General features: G+C 40.0%; 1 protein-coding gene across 3 annotated transcripts in view; it reads left to right on the top strand.

Annotated features, from left to right (window-relative positions):
- Positions 1-18,218, top strand: part of CLCN4 (chloride voltage-gated channel 4) — a 40,641-nt gene extending 22,423 nt beyond the window's left edge. For all 3 annotated transcript variants that reach the window (XM_061366468.1, XM_061366470.1, XM_061366469.1), the window contains exons 5-12: positions 3,355-3,477; positions 5,060-5,266; positions 5,359-5,439; positions 5,965-6,510; positions 8,652-8,838; positions 11,345-11,743; positions 15,431-15,647; positions 17,602-18,218. In XM_061366468.1, the coding sequence (XP_061222452.1) occupies positions 3,355-3,477; positions 5,060-5,266; positions 5,359-5,439; positions 5,965-6,510; positions 8,652-8,838; positions 11,345-11,743; positions 15,431-15,647; positions 17,602-17,692 (1,851 nt within the window). In that variant the 3' untranslated portion in view covers positions 17,693-18,218. The remainder of the gene's footprint in view (positions 1-3,354; positions 3,478-5,059; positions 5,267-5,358; positions 5,440-5,964; positions 6,511-8,651; positions 8,839-11,344; positions 11,744-15,430; positions 15,648-17,601) is intronic.
- The last annotated feature ends 1,103 nt before the right edge of the window (positions 18,219-19,321 follow it).

Genomic DNA, 19,321 nt, shown 5'->3' with positions numbered 1-19,321 from the left:
TTGTGTTTTGTTTTTAATTGCTTTGCTTTGTGCCTGACATTTGCATAACAGCCCTTACAAAACAGCAGTGGACAGAAGGACTAATTTGGAGCACATTTTAGACAAAAGTGCTTTGGAACAGTCTCCCTAAGGGTACTTTGATCAGAAATGTCTTCTCATTATAGCCAAAGAAACTGACATTCAGAGGACGAAGACTTAGATCAGTTCTTCCATGTGATTTTGACAATTTATGGCTATGATAAACCATGTATGTATGTTCTGACTGAGAATTGTGACATGTTCTATGGTATGTCTTGAAAAATGTTTTAATTTTAGTCCTATAAAATGAGCCCAAAGCAGAGTCTTGATGTAGATTATTATGGAAAACATAATAGCACATCAGATACATACCAGGCTAAGTTTTCTTCCCTGATCGCTGTTTGTAGGTGAATTATATAGTTCATCTCTCTGGTCCTGAACTGCTTTCAAGGAGCAGGTGAAGTGGGTTTTTTTGATGCTGTTTCAAACCCTCAAATTCACTGGAGGATGTGTTAAGGCACATCAGATGCCACGCACTTCAGGTAGATTCCTGGCAAGTATCTGGTTACCCGGACCTTCCCCTGTTCTGCAGATTCAGGGGATCAGTTCACCAACCTCAGCTTCACTAGAATTGAGGACCACATTTCTGGTGCCTTAGAGCTATCCAGGGTAAAGGAAAGGACCCCAAGTCTTCCATGTCTCATGATTCTGTATCCAGCAACAGACTGGATTCCCATCTCAGGGCTTCTGGATCTCCTGTCATGAAGCTGAGACCCGCAAGACAAGGAAGCCCCTTTATACCTGGAATACAGTTTTGCAGCCTTGAATCTCTCATTCTTGAGGGCCCTGAGGAGACACATTGATGTATCCACAGGAGGGAGTCTGCAAACTGTGAGATTCCCAGCCGAGTTACAGTAGAGCTTTGGGTATCTGGAGGAAACAAACATTGGATAGCATCCTGAGGGATGTGCTTTATTTCAGCCTTCTGAGTTTGTGAGGGTTGTTTTCAGTTGTGTTCCATATGTACCTGAACTGGACTGACACCAGATCTGAAATACTGCTTGGTCTTGCAAACTAAAACACAACATTTTTCTCAGTTTCCGTTCTTGCTCTGTTGCTGTTGCTACCAGTGTAAATCCTTTGAGCCACTAGCAGAGTGGAAAAGATCTTGGCAGGATCATCTTTACTGGTGAGCTTTTTTGGTCTCTGATTCCAGTATACATGCCTAAGACTTATTCAGGGCCTTAGTAATGAATGGCAAGTAAATGAATGAGAAATAAGCCATTTGCTATACCCAGTGACTATTACTTCACTTCTCAAAGGTTTGTATTTTTTCATTATTATTAATCATTATAAACTGCTGCAGTTGGACCCGCAGAATGCCAGATATCTGGAAAATGTAACAGTGAGAGTTGTCCCAGTGGGTAAGACTGAACTCACCATATAGACTCTTGCGGGGTCCTGCCACAGCACGCTAGGTGTATGTGTGACTGCAGTAACACGTTGACGCAGTATTCATCACATGTGAAAGAAGAAGTAGTAAAAAGAAACAAAGTTAATTTGACTCCGGTTAATTTAGAAGCAAAACTACAGCTTTCACTCAACATTGTAGGACCGAATTGTTCTAACGGCGTTGGTCTTCTTTGGAGTTACTCCAGTTCACACTGACAGGAGAATTTTGCCCTGGGGCAACATGTCCAGAGTTTTCTCTACAGGAAAAGTAAATATTGTCATAGCTGTTTGTAATTGAAAGCACTAGGAGAAGACATTCATGAAGACAAGACTGTCTTCAGCTGTAGCAACAAAGATTCATGGTTACTACAGACAGATGTCAATCACTGTAAGCGTGGGATCCATGACTGCTCAGTCTCAGGGCATTGGAGAATGGCATTGTATTGCTGCTGTTATTCTGCTGTTATCAGCAAACCTGCTTCAGCAAGCATAAGAGGACCTTAACAAATTGTTGTTCTTCCAAATAAATCCATGAGGATAAGAGCAATAGTTCTCTTACTGTCTTTTCACATGGACAGAGACCTGGAAAATCAGGCATCCATGTTGAAAGCTGATTCCTTGCAAGTTTGCAAACAGGGAGTCTTCTCAGCTCTAGATTTTTTGACTGGGAACCGTGTTTTGTCAGCTCTGTTGACTGAAGACACAATACAAGTGATTAATGTCTGTTTTCCTGCTTGATTTATCATAATGTTGATATCCAGGCTGCTGTTCTGCAGAGCGAAGATAGGGGCCCCCATGTTCTTGAGCAACTGGGATTGCATCCGGTAGGAAGAGTTCACTTAAAGGTGAAGGATTCATACCAATTCATGCACTGAAGTTCATCTTGGTTTTTATTCAGTACTGTCATGTTGCTAGAGGAGATTGTTTGAAGGCTTAATCTCCTTAAAAAGGCTTAATGTGTATCAATTTGATGCCTCTGACTGGATTATATTTTGTATGTGTAGGTAGAGTGCTTGAAATTAATCTAAAAAATTATGCTTGTGAATAGGGAGGGGTTCTAAGCCAGATTTTAACAACAGTTTTGACTTGGCCACTAGAGACAGGTAGAAAGCTTGAAGGTCGCTATTGACTATGCCTTCACTATGGCACTGCACAGTCAACTGATGCTAATTATTATTGGCATTTCCATTCTGTCAGTGAAGTAAAGTTATTTAGTTTGAAAATAGGTTTTATTATTGACTAGAATGCTTTTAAAATATCAGGGCAAAAATGACTGAGATGCGTCTGAATGGGATCTGCCAAGCTATTGTGTTTGTAAATGTTTTTTAACCCTGTCATAGATAGCATCATGTAGAAGGAAAGGATTAATTTATGGTTTTACCCTTACCATTTTTGAACTAGCTAATGATATACACAGGGGTGTTGTTTTAAAAGATCATCATCTGCATGGAGAGGTAACCTTTTAATACCAGCCCTCAGAAAAAGATGTATCCCTGTCACCCATCATGGGATGAACACAGCAGCTTCCATCATTAGGTGCTTTTTTTATCACCAATTATTTTTCCCTTATGACAGATTTGTTTGACATTTTGCAACTTTTTGCAGTTGGCTTAATTTTTAAGTCCTTGAAAGATATTTTTAAGGTGTTTGGGTCCCTTGCAAACAGACTGTATGGACCGGTCTAAGTATATATTAGAATGCTGTTTCTTTCCATGAGTAATAAAATTGTTGAACTGTATGAAGTAATTTCTCCTTCCTGAGGAAAAGCAACAGCTATCATATCAATGAAAAGACCAGGCTCCGTGCCATCATAATCCCTAGTAGAAGTGTGAGTTTTACCAACCTGCATTTGTCTAACAATGTTTGTTACTGTTATTTTTCTAGGGTGCAAGTGCTTACATTCTAAACTATTTTCTATACATTATGTGGGCTCTGTGTTTTGCTTTCCTGGCAGTCTCCCTGGTCAGAGTGTTTGCTCCCTATGCCTGTGGCTCTGGAATCCCAGAGGTGAGTTTCTCTTTGTGGGTGGATATCGAAATACCAAACAAAACAAAGAAATAATAATTTGATACCTTTTCTGATTTCAGAACTGTTCTGTGGGATGGTATAGGAACAACAAGATTGCCTTTCCATCTCATCTGCTTTCATTCTTCTAACATGCCTTTATGGTGCTTATCAAAATTGTTCATAGTAGAAAAGGTTCAAATGCCACTGTGGCAGGTTAATGCACATCATACCTCACTGCCAGAGCCTGAATTAAAAATCAGCAGCTCCCAGTCATCCCTTTATGGGCTCCAAATTTTTGTGGCTGAGACACATACTCACCATAAGATTCTACAGAATTTTCTTTGGGTTAAATTACTTGGCCCAGTTACAAACTCAGTCATTTTCTAGTCTAGGCTTTAAACAAAACCAAAATAAAATGAAGAGGTTTCCTAAGCTGCTGAAGATGCAAGATGCCAATCATTTGGATGCCTGAAAAGTGTCTGGCTTTCATCTTCTGCAAACTGTGTCCTTGTAGACAATGTTATGCTGTTGTGCCAGCATTATGGCAGCCAAAAATCTTACTTGCTTTTCAATATTTTGCATACTGAGTGTCAGCCCATATTTAAGCTGTTAAAGTGAGGAATCCTGTAATTCAAGCAGCATAACTACTCAAGATTTTTTCAATCAGAGAAGTCTTCTCTTAGAAGTGCTATAGGATCACTGGGATTAGTAAGAATCTGGCAGACAGAATCAAGAGCCCAAATTTTACGAATCTTGGTTTTTTGGTTTTTTTTTCATCTCTAGGAGAAGCATTCAAACATTTCATGGTCAATTAGGACATCCCCTCCCCAATAATTTGAAATATTTAAATAATTTCCATGTTTCAAATTACTCACATGTATGTGTTTGTTATGTATTTGATATATATATTATTGATACATAAGTGTTTTTAAAAAGTTTTCATGGTTAACTGTAAATCTAGTTTCTAAGTGATAAATCTCTCATGTGAGCTGATGCTCAGTTTCAGCCTGTTTCCAGGGCTACAGTCCAAACTCAAATCCCACCTTGGAGCCTGTGTGTCATGCATGTACATTGTGCTGTATTCTAGCCACTCATATGCAAAACTAAGAGGAAATCTATAAAAATAAGATCTCCTGGACTTTCTCATTTCATAACACTTGCATGCTTCTATGGCATGTCCATTCCAAATACTGAGAACTCTTTTTTTCACTTGTTTTAACTGGGAAAAGTCTGTGGTTGTTTATTTGCTTCTTTTTCGGCTTTGTTAAAGTGGAGTCTAGTTTAACTCTGATCTGTAAGCCAAGGAGATACGTAAGAGTTTCATATTTCTATTGATCTCTGCGAGACTCCTCACCAAAGTGGGGGACCACCCGTAACAAGAGTAAAAGTGTGGTCTGCTTAACCCCTGCTCAAATATCGCTGTGGGAAAGTTGCCCTACCTACAGTTACTTTCTCTCCCTCACTGTCTCTTTTCAAGCAGTCTGCTATTTCTTTATAACTCCGCTGGAATTTTAACTCCATTTGCAAGTTCAGAGTAGAAAAGGTTTCTTAAGCTCTTCAACATGTTCTTCCTGCTTTCCAGATAAAAACCATCTTGAGTGGGTTCATTATTAGGGGCTACCTGGGAAAGTGGACACTTTTAATCAAAACAGTCACCTTGGTTCTGGTGGTATCTTCAGGCCTGAGCCTTGGGAAAGAGGGGCCGTTAGTCCACGTGGCCTGTTGTTGCGGAAACTTCTTCAGCAGCCTTTTCTCAAAGTACAGCAAGAACGAAGGAAAGAGAAGAGAGGTGAGGTTGACTCCCATCATCTCTAATTTCCCTCTCCAAATACTTGGTGTTTCGAAGCACTCATGCCTTGTATGCAAATATTTGCCTTATAGGTGCTTTCAGCTGCAGCCGCCGCAGGAGTTTCTGTTGCCTTTGGTGCTCCAATTGGAGGTGTGCTTTTTAGTCTGGAAGAGGTGAGACCTAGCAGTTTGCTTTTTTTAATAAATATATTTTCATTTGGTACCTTTTTCTAAGATTCCTCTTTATTTTTCAAATACTTACATGCTCATTTTTCTTCTGAAGCAAAAGTTACGTTTGATTTATAGTAATAAGAAATAAACTGATATTTTAGCCTAATTTGAGTAGAGCAGCATCGTTGGCTTTCTGGACACAAATGAAATGAATCAATTTGGAAATGTATCCCTGTGCTGAGGTTTCTTTATCTGCCACATGGGCTGCGCTGTCGAGCATCCTTCTTACCATCTCTAGCCAGTAACTTTGGATTTTGGTTTATTGATTTTTAACTGATTGCTGCTCCCTATCTGAAATCTAAAAATGACTTTTCTCATACTTTTGTGAAAACATTCTGGCTGTGGTAAGGACTAGTGCTTCCAGTAAAGTCAGTTGTGGAGCCACAGATGAAGCATGTGGTGATGGTAATTAAAGCAAACATTCTCTGTCACACTCATGAAGTGTTTACGGTCTCTGCTTGGTTTTAGGTCAGTTACTACTTTCCTCTGAAAACTCTCTGGAGGTCATTTTTTGCTGCTCTCGTGGCTGCCTTCACACTGAGGTCCATCAATCCGTTTGGAAACAGTCGGCTGGTCTTGTTCTACGTGGAGTACCACACCCCCTGGTACATGGCCGAGCTCTTCCCCTTCATCTTGCTTGGTGTCTTCGGCGGCCTCTGGGGGACCCTCTTTATCCGATGCAACATTGCCTGGTGCAGGAGGCGAAAGACCACCAGACTTGGGAAATACCCAGTCCTGGAGGTCATAGTGATAACGGCTATCACTGCCATCGTCGCCTATCCCAACCCCTACACGCGGAGGAGCACCAGTGAGCTGATCTCGGAGCTCTTCAATGACTGCGGTGCACTGGAGTCCTCCCAGCTCTGCGACTACATCAATGACCCAAACATGACCCGGCCAGTGGATGACATTCCTGACAGACCTGCTGGCCCTGGAGTCTACACTGCCATGTGGCAGCTCGCCTTGGCCTTGGTGTTCAAAATTGTTATCACAATTTTCACTTTCGGCATGAAGGTAAACTGGGGACAGGCACAGAAGCTGTCATGAGCACAAGGCACAGATGGGTTGCCATCAGCAGTTGTGGTCTATCTGGCAGGGCTTTTGCACCTCTGACTTACATGTAGCCATGCAGGTGTTGATGAGATATCTGCTGGTTCACCTGCCTGCCAGTACCTTGCTTTATGGGCCCCTGTTGCAGCAGAGAGATGCGCCCCACTTTTTCACTTTCTAGTCATCTGCAGTTTTATTAAGTGAAACAGAAATCTGTGTGGGAATTTAAATCCATTGTTGCCAATAGGCAAATTCAAAATGATTCCACTGCAGTAGTTTTTCAGTTCTCTTGGGGATATGGGTTATTTACACTGCTGTTTGTCTTGTTGAATTAATGTGTTAATTTGCCTCAAGGTAGCTATGCTTGGGGAAATTATAGCTTTAAATTTACTGATTTACACATTTAAAATCTCAGAAAAATATAAAAGTAGCTGAAAAGCTCTATTTTTTTAATCTTTTAAAACACCATAGCTTGGAAAAAAGAGGGAATGATTGGCAGGACTGATGGATGTATGATTTCATTATTCTGAGTCTGCAACCTTTTCCTTCTCCTCCTCCCCATAAATGGGTGATGAAAGATCCCAGAACAATTTATTCAAGATTTCAGTATATACAAAACTGTTAGTGGTGAGTTTTATATGTCTGAATTCTAGAGTGCATATAAAATACATATCTGCCTGCCTGTGGTTCCCGTTATCTGTGCATTTAGTTCTTGATCTGATTGCAGCAGACAATGGGAAGGTTTTCTAAGTCGTACACTGTAGTTTATATCACACTCAATGCTAAAGCATCTCATCTTTTTCTTAAACATTGTGCTTGAACTGAGGATCCATCTTTTAGAAAGTCTTTTACTTGAAATATAATAGGAAATTGTTGGAGTTTTGCTTTTCTTTTGTGTTTTTCTCCATCTGAAGACAAGAACTACTGAATGGTAGAAAGTCACTCAGGACCAGTGACTAAGTAAGTCCTGCTGATTTCTTGAGCAGGGGGAGCAAATAGGAGTTTAAGAGCACTTGGATATTGCAGATAGATATATTTCTGGAGGAGGACTTGGAATGAGATGTCCTTCACTGCAGAAACTGATTTATGTCTGGCAATCAGTTGTTTCGCTTGTTCATTTGTTTAAAAGCTTCTGAGTTTGGTTCTTTATTTAATATGTGGCTCTTTGTTTACTCTATATATTTAAAATTTGTTAGAAGCAATTGACAGTTTCAGTTACTGTGTGAAAGAACAGACTAAATATCTTTACCCACCAAATGTAAAAGACTCAATCCAACTGTATCAGCCAAATTAACACTATATGGTGTGGGAGAGAGTGCTTGCTGTTATCAGCCCTAAGCTCTCTGGGCCTTACTGAGGTTTAGTTTAATTCTCTAGGAAGCTCAAGGCGTATTTTCAGAATTAAAAAGATATAACCACTTTTCAACTCTAAAAACAATAAAAACTCCATGCAAGCCCTTGCCACAGCAATGTAATGTTTCGTAGAGCTTCCTGGAAAATATATAGCAAACTGAGATGAAGAAATAGCTGCCCCTGGGCAATCAGCTGTGAATTTTTATTCTGCATTTGGCATTTAATTTAAAATCTGGTCTGATTTAGCCTGAAAGAATAGTAATAAAACTATAAAGTACTCTGTGTGGTAGAGGGGGCGAAACCAAGATGTGATTTTCAGTTAAGCTAATTCTCAAGCCCATGGACAGAACCATGAGCAGCTCCCATCTTCCTGCTGAGAAAGCAACAAAAGCAAAACCAAGAGCATCTTGACTTTAAAAGCAGACTATTATTCAGAAACACCGTTTAGCTACCAATTTCACTGTAATGCAGCAGGTAGGAGTCAAAATTACACAAAAAAAAACCCACCAAAAAAAAAGCATTAGCATTTTATAAAGCTGTTAATACACATATAGCCATACAAACTTGCTCACTGCAAAAACCAGTCTTGGACCACAGGGAACATCACTGTAGGCTGCTATAAGGCTATGGCTTTCTGAGCTAACATTTAATAAGGAAATGGGGTTCTCTTACCACTAATGATTAATTGTTTGATCAATAAGTAAATTACTAGTCATTTTTGTCAAGGTGCTTATGTGTCTGTTTTATTCAAGATCCCTTCAGGCCTTTTCATTCCCAGCATGGCTGTTGGAGCCATGGCTGGCAGGATGGTTGGGATCGGAGTAGAGCAGCTGGCGTATCACCATCATGACTGGATCATCTTCAGGAACTGGTGCAGACCTGGGGCAGACTGTGTCACACCAGGACTTTATGCTATGGTGGGAGCTGCAGCTTGCTTGGGTACAGTACCTGCTGATCATGCATGAATAACACTGATGTTTGGGGACCTTCAAATTGTTTATGAGGGCTTTGTGTCTGTGTCAGGTGCTATGCTGGCATTTCTGCATGTATTAGAGGTTGAAATCAAGATGTGATTGGCTAAAGCATGGGCAACTTTCCCTAGAGTGGTTTCCCTAGGAATCTGCCAGGTAGTTAACAACAGAGGCATGTAGTCACCAATGCCTACTCCTTGTAAAAAAACCTCCTGCCAAAAACCACATAGAAATTAAGAAGAAAATTGAAGTTAGGTGACAGGTTTTCAAGGAAGAGTATTTTTGCTTTTTTGTTTGCTTGGTTTGGGTTGGGTTGGTTTTTTTTTTTTTTGTTCTTGCCCTTTTGATGTAGTGAAATCCACTGTAGCTGGACTAAAGCTACTTTCATATTTAGACTGTGCTCTCTCTCAGTGCAAGAAACAAACACCCCAGTTCTGGCCAAATTTTAAACTACACAGAGGTAAAAATTGTGGGTCTTATTTTGGCTGTGTGTCACATATGGCAAACTGAGCTGTATCCTGGTTTAGTTTTAACCATAGGCCAATGTCTGATTACATCCAATCAATGGGATTTATTGAATATAACAGGAATGATCTGTTAACTATTAAAGCCAGGTCATTGGATAATACCTGACATATCAAATTTCTGGTCTTAGATACAACAGGAATGTTACAAGCATATCATCTGAACATTTTTTTCCTGATCATACTTTTCCCCTTCTGTACTTGCATGTTCTACCTCCTCTTTTTGTTGCTGTTGACACAATCATCAGATGACGAAATAATAGTGGGGAAGTATAAGACATGATCAATCTTATTGGGTAGATTTGAAATGGAAGATATATTCAGGGAAAAGCTAGAGAAATTTCAGTCTTGGAGTCTCATATTTGAAAAGCAGGATCACTTGTGCAGTTACAGAGGAAGAAAGGAAAGGTGGGATTTGCTTGTCTAAATTTAATGCCTGTAATGTAGATACCAGCATCTGAGCTAGCTGTGTTGATACCCTTCACAGGCAAAACCGAAAAATAAGATACTGGAATGATCAGTATTATCTGGCAATAGACATCTAAAACCAGGCAAGTTAGCAGATGAAAAGATTTTTTGCCCCAAAAATGCCTGTTTTCTTCCAGAGATTATAAAGGCAACCTGTATCACCCCTTTTGATGTGAACACCTACAACACTGTAGGCACATTAAATAGCTAGGATGAATCTTACTGTCAAAACCACTAAAACACTTCCTCTTGTCCATAAATGATCTTAATGATCATAAAACAAATGATGCACAAAATTTTGGTCTTATATTGCATTTGATCTTCTAGTTAGCAATCACTTTCTCTTTTAAAATTTCCAAATCGAGGTGTAGTGACCTTAATGCTATGGTGAGACATACAGCAGAATGGTCACTGCTCATTCTTAAGCTCAAGACCTGTCTCACTTAAAGTAAGAGATACAGAGTAAGTATTAAATGCTCCTTACTCTAGTATCTGCTCTCAGCTTTTCAGAGTCAGAAGTTTAAGGCATTCCCCAGATGAAAGTCATCTCCGGTTCATCACGTTAAATAATCAACAATTTAATTTTCCTGTGTGCTGCTAGATTAAAAGCATCTTTTAATGACCTGTTTCTGATTTCTCTCATCTAAAATGGTGCTGTATTTTGAGGCCTAAAACTAGTAGATTTATTACATTTACCTTTTGAACAGAGGCAAAGAAATGTTACCTAATAATTCAGTGATATACATGTACTTGTCTGCAGTTATGTGATTATTTTTATCCTTTAACATAAACTGAAGGAGTAAGGAGCTTGCTTATGAAATTAATACACAAAGACTAGGTTGAAAAATACAGCTACAAGCCTGTCTGCAGCTGCACGCCTATATGGCCTCAGAACAAGTTGTATGCAGTTCAAACTGTATATTATACTCGTATCAAAAGCTAGGGTTTAAGCTGTAACATAGCTCTTGCAGTGGCCTTAAACTATCCTTACGTAGGATTTTGGAACTATGTCATACCCAAAGATAATGCTTAGCTTTCACTCCGGTATGAATGTGATTGGTTAATCAATATGAAGTCCAGCTCCCAGTGCTCCTACTTGACCCCCTCATGGTACTCAGCTGATTCTTGGAGTTATTTCAGAGGGCTAATGGCAGGATTCAGTTTTAGTTTCTCAAGTATCCAATATAGGTAATATTTTTAGCATGCTTTCTAGTTTGATAGCTCAGTCTTTTAGCATTCCTTATTTGCTTTTCAGTGTTATCATGTTTGGCTTGAGCAAGTTCACTCAATCTTTTTGATGAAAATTGCAGTAGATTAATATTCTCTTTCTTCAGTGAAATAAGCCCAAAAATACTTCACAAAGTCCTCAGCATGAATAATCTCATGCGTTTGTGAGTGTAAGACTCAAAAATGTAAATGAGTTGCTTAGTATGTATACTTCAAGAGCACTGAGGAAAACTTGACTGCTTTCCTTGTTGGCAGGTGGTGTTACTCGAATGACGGTCTCTCTGGTGGTGATTATGTTTGAGCTAACTGGAGGCCTGGAGTACATCGTACCTCTTATGGCTGCAGCTGTCACAAGCAAGTGGGTGGCAGATGCCTTTGGGAAAGAAGGGATCTATGAAGCTCACATTCATCTGAATGGCTACCCATTTCTGGATGTGAAGGATGAATTCACCCACCGAACCCTGGCAACTGATGTCATGAGACCAAGGCGTGGTGAAGCTCCTCTCTCTGTTCTGACACAGGACAGCATGACAGTGGAGGATGTTGAGACACTAATCAAGGAGACTGACTACAATGGCTTTCCAGTAGTGGTTTCGAAAGACTCGGAGAGACTTATTGGGTTTGCACAGAGACGAGAGCTGATTCTTGCAATAAGTGAGTAAAGTATCAGTGTAATGTATGTTGGTGGGAAAATTGCATGGAGTGAAGATGCAGAGCCCTCACTTTAAAAACAAAAATATCAGATGCTGTCTGAAGCAAGTCAGAGAAGTTTAGGCAATTGAATCTTTTGATTCAGATCATAAATAGCAATATGGCTGAATGGGCTTGTTAGGAGATGTGTGAAAATGTCTAGCTATGTACTGATAACAAAGAAATCAGTTAAAAATAAACTCAGCAAACATTTTAGATCAAAACACTTTCCTGGTCGAAAACTGTTTCTTTGGCATCCACATTTTCCAGAGGAAAAGGTACTGTTTCCTGATCAGCTCTAATTAAGAACATTCAGAAGATCTAAGACAGAACTGAGACTTAAAAATCAAAACCTTCTCTGCATACATTAGTTTTCCTAAAATCCCCAGCTGTCAGGGACCTTTGGTGACCCTTTTTCTCTTTGGTTGAGTACGACAGCTCCTGATGTCATTCTGTGCTGACTCTGTGATAAACAGTTAATCTTTCCAGTATGGTTTGTGTCTTTGTGATTTAAAATCTGGATTTGGTTTTACTTTCCCAAAAGACATAGTACATGGTTTCAGCACAGGGCAGGGCAAAACACTAGTTCTGTACCATGCTAACAACTTTTTGATAGCTAATCCTCTCTCACTTGAAGGCCGAAGTTGCTTTGCATTTATTGCAGAAGTTGTTGCTGCTCATTACCACAGAGTAGCTAATGTGTTGCAGACCTTCACCTCAGCCTGCTTCATAGTTGTGTTCATGGAGCCATACACTAGGTCTCCATAAACTATAAAACCCTATAAACTTACCAAGAGGTAAACATCACATATGGGAAAGCATTTTTTATTCTCCTGTTCAGGTTCTTATCTCCTGCTCAGGTTCTTGTCTCCTGCTCAGGTTCTTGTCTTCTGCTCAGGTTCTTATCTCCTGCTCAGCCTGACAACATCCAGAGATATTGGAGAGATGTCTGTGAACAGTAGGAGCCCCTTTTGTGCAGCACTGTAGCCAGGGAATGAGATCTTCTGAAAAGCCCACAACCGTATTGCTTCTTTCAGTGCATTATGCCCTGCAAAATGCCTTCTCAGTTTGAACTAGTATGACAATGCGTGACACTACATGGAGATATGCTTTCAACCAAGAAGCTTCAGCTTCTTTCTCTGGCCCAATACATTGTGCATCAGCAGTGTGGTGGCCCAGGGAATACTCTGCAGAAGTACTCCACTTCCTTCACACAACTGACGTCTTGGATCAAGGCAACAGCCATTGAGTCTCACATCAAATGCCTGTTCAAATGCTGCTCTGCCTCATGATTTATCCCTATGTATTTTTTTTTCTTACTGGGTGGAGGGCTAAGCATGCTCTAGGAATGCATCCGGTCCCTGTAAAGTGAATAGCAATGCCACTTCCAATTGCTCAGAAGCATCCTGAGGAGGACTGCATCCTTCCACTGGTCCTTGTTGAGCAGGTATGCAGGTCAGGTTGGCAAAGTCACCCTCTGAGAATAGGTGTCTACATTTAAGACGGCACCTACTTCACAGTCTTACAAAGCTGTGTATTTGACCCTGTAGAACTGCTCTTAAATTTGGCCAGCTTCAGAGGCATTGTACAAAAGTCTTGGACACAAGCCAGGTGGCCTGTACAATGTACATTTCCCAATGTGGAGCTGAGAGAGCAATGTAGTTAATATAGGCTGTGAACTGTGAACTCCTGAGTATGAGAGGCCGTTTTGCATTTGGGAGAGCTAATTCACTGTCTAGCTATGACAAAAGCCTTCTGCATAGATTACTTTGTAAAAACAGACATCATCATCCATTTTCTTTGCCTTTCTGTTAAGCTATGTCTGTTTTTCTTACCTGCTGACTGCAAAAATGATCTGTTCTTCCCTTTTACCTTTACCCTAACTCTCCCATCCTGTGAGACTGCATACAAAGTCCACCATTTTTCTGATGCCATAGAATTTGCTCAATAGTACTACATCATTCAGATTTCTCCAGAGAGATGTTTGACTTTGAAGAGTGAAGTCACGGCTTTGGCTAATCACTGTTGTCCAGGGTCATTGCTGCCTTGGGAACAGCAATGTGGTAACTGAAATGCTTGGGCCTATTGCTTTGGGTGGTGCTTTGGAAAGGAAATACCTAGCTGTCAAGGTTTTTTATCAAAGGGTGGGAGTTACCTTCAGTTTGATTAATGTTACCTCTTAGCACAGATCATATATCAAAGAGCTATGCAGGCATATTCACACTTGAAATTAGATGTATGAAACAAAACAAGATGAGACAGAGTTAGCATCATTCCTGTAAATTGCAATAGACCTTGTAATATGTGGGGTGAGAAGGTTGAAAATCATATACTGTACTGATATTAGGTTTGAGCCAGCACTGCTCCAGTTCCAGAAATATTACAAGACGATGATCATTAAAGGGAAAAAAATGCAGCTGGAACATGTTGGAAACCATTACTGTCTACACATTACAAGTCACAGGAGCAGGTTTCTGCACTTTGATTGATGGCAATGCTCTCCAAGAATATATACACACGGTTTGAGTACGTCTGATTTGCTGTACCTCTCAAGAACAGGAGCAACCTATATTAATCAAAGATAATTCTTCTAACCATTTCCAAGACTTTATTTAAAAAAAAAAAGGAAAAAGAAGGCAGAGTTAAACCCTTAGAGCCAAACATAATATGCTTATTCAGGGGACAGAGAAGTTGTCTATCATTTGGAAATCCATCTCATATATTTTTTGTGCCCTGTTGTATCAAGTAGAAATCAGGTAAAAAATACAAAGAAAATAAACCCCTTCGATGCTAAGAATTCTTCTTGGAGCATACTTTTAACTAAAACGCTTATATTGTTGATGTAGACTCCAGATGTAGTGTGAATTTCACTTCACAGCTTGATCAAAGTATGAGTGGTAGCTTTTGAACTTTCAAAAGTTGTCAAATATGTACCATCAAGGAAAAACATGTATCAGACTCATTTGTTGGTATATATTGCTCCTCCCTTTACTATTTTCCTTTAAGTAAGATGCTATTTTTTCTGCTCTATTAAAATGTAGATATGCAAACACTACTTAAGGAATTAAGTGCAAACCCATAAAATTCCCCAAGGCATGCCAGAGAAATTTGCTGGCCTAGAATAACACCCACACCAACCCACATCCCTGGGGTGTGAACTGGTCTTTCCTTAGCTTTGTGTTCGTGAATCCATTCACTATGCCCAGATTTTCCCAACTCCACTGAGAATGTCTCGAACAAATGTACTGCTCCAAGCCAGCTGGGACCATACACAGCTGCTGACTCCATTCCTTCAGGCATATAATAGAAGCTTCTGTTGTGATTCTCACAATGGAGGAAATGACATTATAATCATTTGTGTTTGATAGAAACTGGATTAGTAATGTTTGTGAATGCAATGAGCTGCATGTTTATTCAGAAAAATATTATCCTAAACAAGAAAAAGTATGTGTTTGTAAAAATATCACTCATGATTGCTTCAAGGGTACAATGTCTCAAGGAAACTCAAGTTTGCTGAGTAACCCAAACTTTTGGGATCTCAATACATTAAAGACAAAAAGCATCTACCCCCTTTGCTTTCCAAAGGAGGGTATTTTTTTGTTTTGTTATCAAACCTAACTTACTCTCTGCCTTGAACTTTCTATTGTACAGAGAATGCAAGACAGCGTCAGGATGGGGTGGTGAGCAACTCCATTGTGTACTTCACTGAAGACCCCCCCGAACTGCCACCCAACAGTCCCCATCCACTGAAGCTCCGGCGTATTCTCAACCTGAGCCCTTTCACTGTCACTGACCACACACCAATGGAGACAGTGGTAGATATTTTCCGGAAACTCGGGCTCCGGCAGTGTCTTGTCACTCGCAGTGGGTGAGTAGGTGCTGAGTCAAGCATGCTGAGAATGTGGGGAGATTTTCTTAGCACAAGACTTATGAGGAACAACTGAGGGAATTGGCGTTTTTTAGTCTGAAGCAGAGAAGGCTCAGGGAGGACCTTATTGCTGTCTACAACTACCTGAAGGAAGGATGGAGCGAGGAGGTGGCTATCTCCTAAGTTATAAGTGATAGGACAAGAGGAAATGGCCTCAAGGTGAGGTTTAGATTGGATATTAGGAAAAAATTTCTTCATAGAGAGGGTGCTCAGGCATTGGAACAGGCCTCCAAGGGAAGTGGTGGAATCACTGTCCCTGGAAGAGTTCAAAAACTGTGTAGATGAGGTGCTTAGTGACCTGTTTTAGTGATGAACTTGGCAATACTGGGGTAAAGTTTGGACTTGATCTTAAAGGTCTTTTCCAACCTAGCTGATTCTGTGATTCTAAACCCACTGTTTTTCCTGGTTAAGGCCAAGTATAGGCAGTAGCTAATTAACTGTCACCTTTGAGACAGTCAAGTGACTATTTTGATTTTGTCTGTTTTGTGACTAGAAGGATAAGGGAAGCTCACCCAATGTCTCTCCAGGACAGTGAAAGAAGTCAGATTCAGAAGCAAAATAGCACTTGCTGGGTGTTACGTTTCATTATGATTATTTCTCCAAAATCCTTAGTGTATTGTCATTCAGATAAGGTAATGAAAAATACAAAAGAAATTGTTTTGGCTTCCACTATTGTTGAGTTTTTAACAGAGGCAGATCTTGTAAGTAGCATTGTTTGCAAAGAATGTGTATGTTTCTGAACACAAATTTCTAGATTAGATGCTTGTGAAGACTGTGATAATGATGTCAGTGGAAGAAAATTGATCTGTTCATCTTTCTTCAATGGAAACTGGAAAAGCATATGAGCCGAATATCCACAAAAACCAGCTGAAGAAGTGAGGGCAATCATAAAGTTAGGAGAGTAAAAAGCTGCTCTGTGAGCACCAGAAATGACACCCCATTATTCCAGTGGGATATGAGCTATTTTGGGATCATTGCTCATCCCAGGATCTAGTAGTAAGAAGAAACTTTACAGCAGAATAGGAAAAACAGCGCAAAAATTTTTAAATTCAGTCTTCTGAAAAAAGCCCCCTTTTAAAAAAAATTTTACTCAAAAATACTGCATATCAGCTGTTACTGTCGATGCAGTGTCCTCAGTATTAAGAAGATAGGTGCCATTTTCAGGACACAGGTTGGTGCTGATTCCAGGTGCCTGGATTTGGAAATTTTGATCTTGAGTTCTAGCACTTTCATGAAATGAAAGGTGGAAAAAAATATAAGTATTGCATAGTTGTAAAATTTAGTGCCTTGTGGCCTTCAAAGACTGGAAATGAAAGCCCTTGCATGCTGGAGCTTAGGGAATTTTTGACTCTTGGGGCTAGACATCCCACAGGCCTTATTTTTCTTGACAGATATATATATATGTAATTCATTTGGGTTCACATAAATGAGAAATTATCACTCAGATTTGAAGGAATTACGCTGCCAGACAGAGAGAGTTTATGAAAGTAAGCCTGTGCTTTATCTTAGCTCATGTGTTACTAAACCCCATGCCCTAGCTCAGGGCACTGGTGCCTTGGTTTTGTGCTGTTAGTCCTCTGCAGACTGTGCCTAAGGAAACTCATTATTTTGTGGTACAAAGTGTCAGTAGTTGTAGCTCCTCACTCAGTCATGTTCCCAATAAGAAAAAGGTAACAACCTGAAGTATTTCACTTAATGATCATGACTGGTATAAAAATACATGAGGTGAGAATGTATTTTATAAAAGATAATCACTGGGGAATGGATGAGACGGACAGTGCTATATGGAAGCTCTTACAAAATGTCCCTGCACTTGAACAGGAAAAAAAAAAAAAAGCAGGGGGGGATGATATATGAGATGATTGTTGACCTCTCCTTTCCTTTTCTCTTCTAGGAGGCTGCTGGGTATCATAACTAAAAAGGATGTATTAAGACATATGGCTCAAATGGCAAACCAGGACCCTGAATCTATCATGTTTAACTAGACTGGTAAGGGAAGAAGAAAGTAACCCCAAAGGAATCCCGTCTAGATTAACACAAAGGCTATGTTTGGTGTTACGTTTTGTTTGAAGAGAAAATGTAATGTGTATGAAGAATGGCCCAATATGCCTCTGACAGAGGGAGCGTATGCAGGATGGCACTTATTTAATGAGGAAGGCAGTTTAGAAACTCTGAACAGCTGCAGACATCAAGCTGTATTTTGTTAATGAGATTCCCAACAGCTCAATTGGAGCGTTGGTGGGTGTCAGTAAGTGATGTGGTGCTTAGAGACAAAGAGCCAGGAGCACCAGTGGGATGCATCAGTGTTCAGAGTAACTCTTGAGGCAGGTGTGAAGACTTGCAAGACATTGTCTATGTATAAGCTATGTAAGAGATATAAAGATCTGTGTTCCAAACTAAAGAGTGTATACAAGCAGTCTCTGTTTTGTTACTGAAGTCATGGCTATTTATATGCTACTGAATTATACCATTTTTGTGAGGGACAAAAATGTCATATTTTAAAATGAAAAATTTTGTCATCTTCATTTATTTTTGTAAAAGTTAAGTGACTCGAGACTGGCGGTAAAGGACCAAAAGCACACTTCAATTCACTTTAAAATGCAGTGCCCCCTGCTCCCTGCTTTAGTCCTTTGAATTTTATACAGTTTAGCATTTATGTCAATCAACCTCCCTTTATTAACATTGAAATGTGACTTATTTGTAAGGATTTATTATTTCTCTATGCAATATTTAGTATTATGTGGTTTGCTGTGGCAACAGGAAAAACCATAGACACCCGTGGAGGAATTTTCAAAGGCACTAAAGGGAGACTGGCATCCATCTCTCATCAATGTTAATGACAAGACATGAGATCTCCCATCTGTCTCCCCTTGTGTACATCATCATTTTTCACAGACTAATGAAGTTCTGCATTGATTCCTCATTCTCCATTTATTCCCTTTTTGTCACCACTGTTTCTTGGCATTTGTCTGCACCTTCCAAGCGATTGCTGAAGTTAATTTAAGTTACTCTGTAGCAGATCTACTTTTTATGCATCTGCCAGTCACAGGACTATGGAAGCCCTCCCCATAACACTACTGCTGGATAAGATCAAAGGGCCCGAGAATTCAAACGACAACAGCAAGGCTTTAACTGCTGATCTGTTTGCACCAAGAACACAAGATTTAACAGCCCATGGTAGGAACCTCCAAGTCATTCAGGTAAAAATGGTAAATTGCCCTAAACCCTTGTTCAGGTTCTATGTGAGATGCACAGAACCAGCGTTTTCTGTGTTAATACACTAGCACTTTGGTCAACACTGCTATCACTAACAGAATACCAATATTCTCAGTAACACATAATCAACGCTGCCCAGTGTCTGCTTTATAAGCTTAAAGCTTGGAGAGAGGTTGCATCTTAACTTACGTGCCCTGAATCCCCTCCAGACCCTCTGAGTCTGGTCCCTTCATTTAGACATCTATGACTTCTGTTATTTTTATTCAAATCCGTACAGATACTGGTAACTCACGTCCATTGCATCCAGATGGTCTTCATGGAAAGAGACGAGTGGAGACCTCTCATGCCAGAAGAGCCTGTTTCTTACTCCGGACTGTTGATCTAACTTGTAGGCAATG

Source organism: Neopsephotus bourkii, unplaced genomic scaffold, assembly GCF_033783945.1.
Source record: "Neopsephotus bourkii isolate Nb327-2 ecotype Australia unplaced genomic scaffold, CSIRO-AGI_Nbou_v1 NB_1346, whole genome shotgun sequence".
In the NCBI taxonomy this organism is placed as follows: domain Eukaryota; kingdom Metazoa; phylum Chordata; class Aves; order Psittaciformes; family Psittacidae; genus Neopsephotus; species Neopsephotus bourkii.
This window is presented reverse-complemented; position numbering and strand designations above follow the sequence as displayed.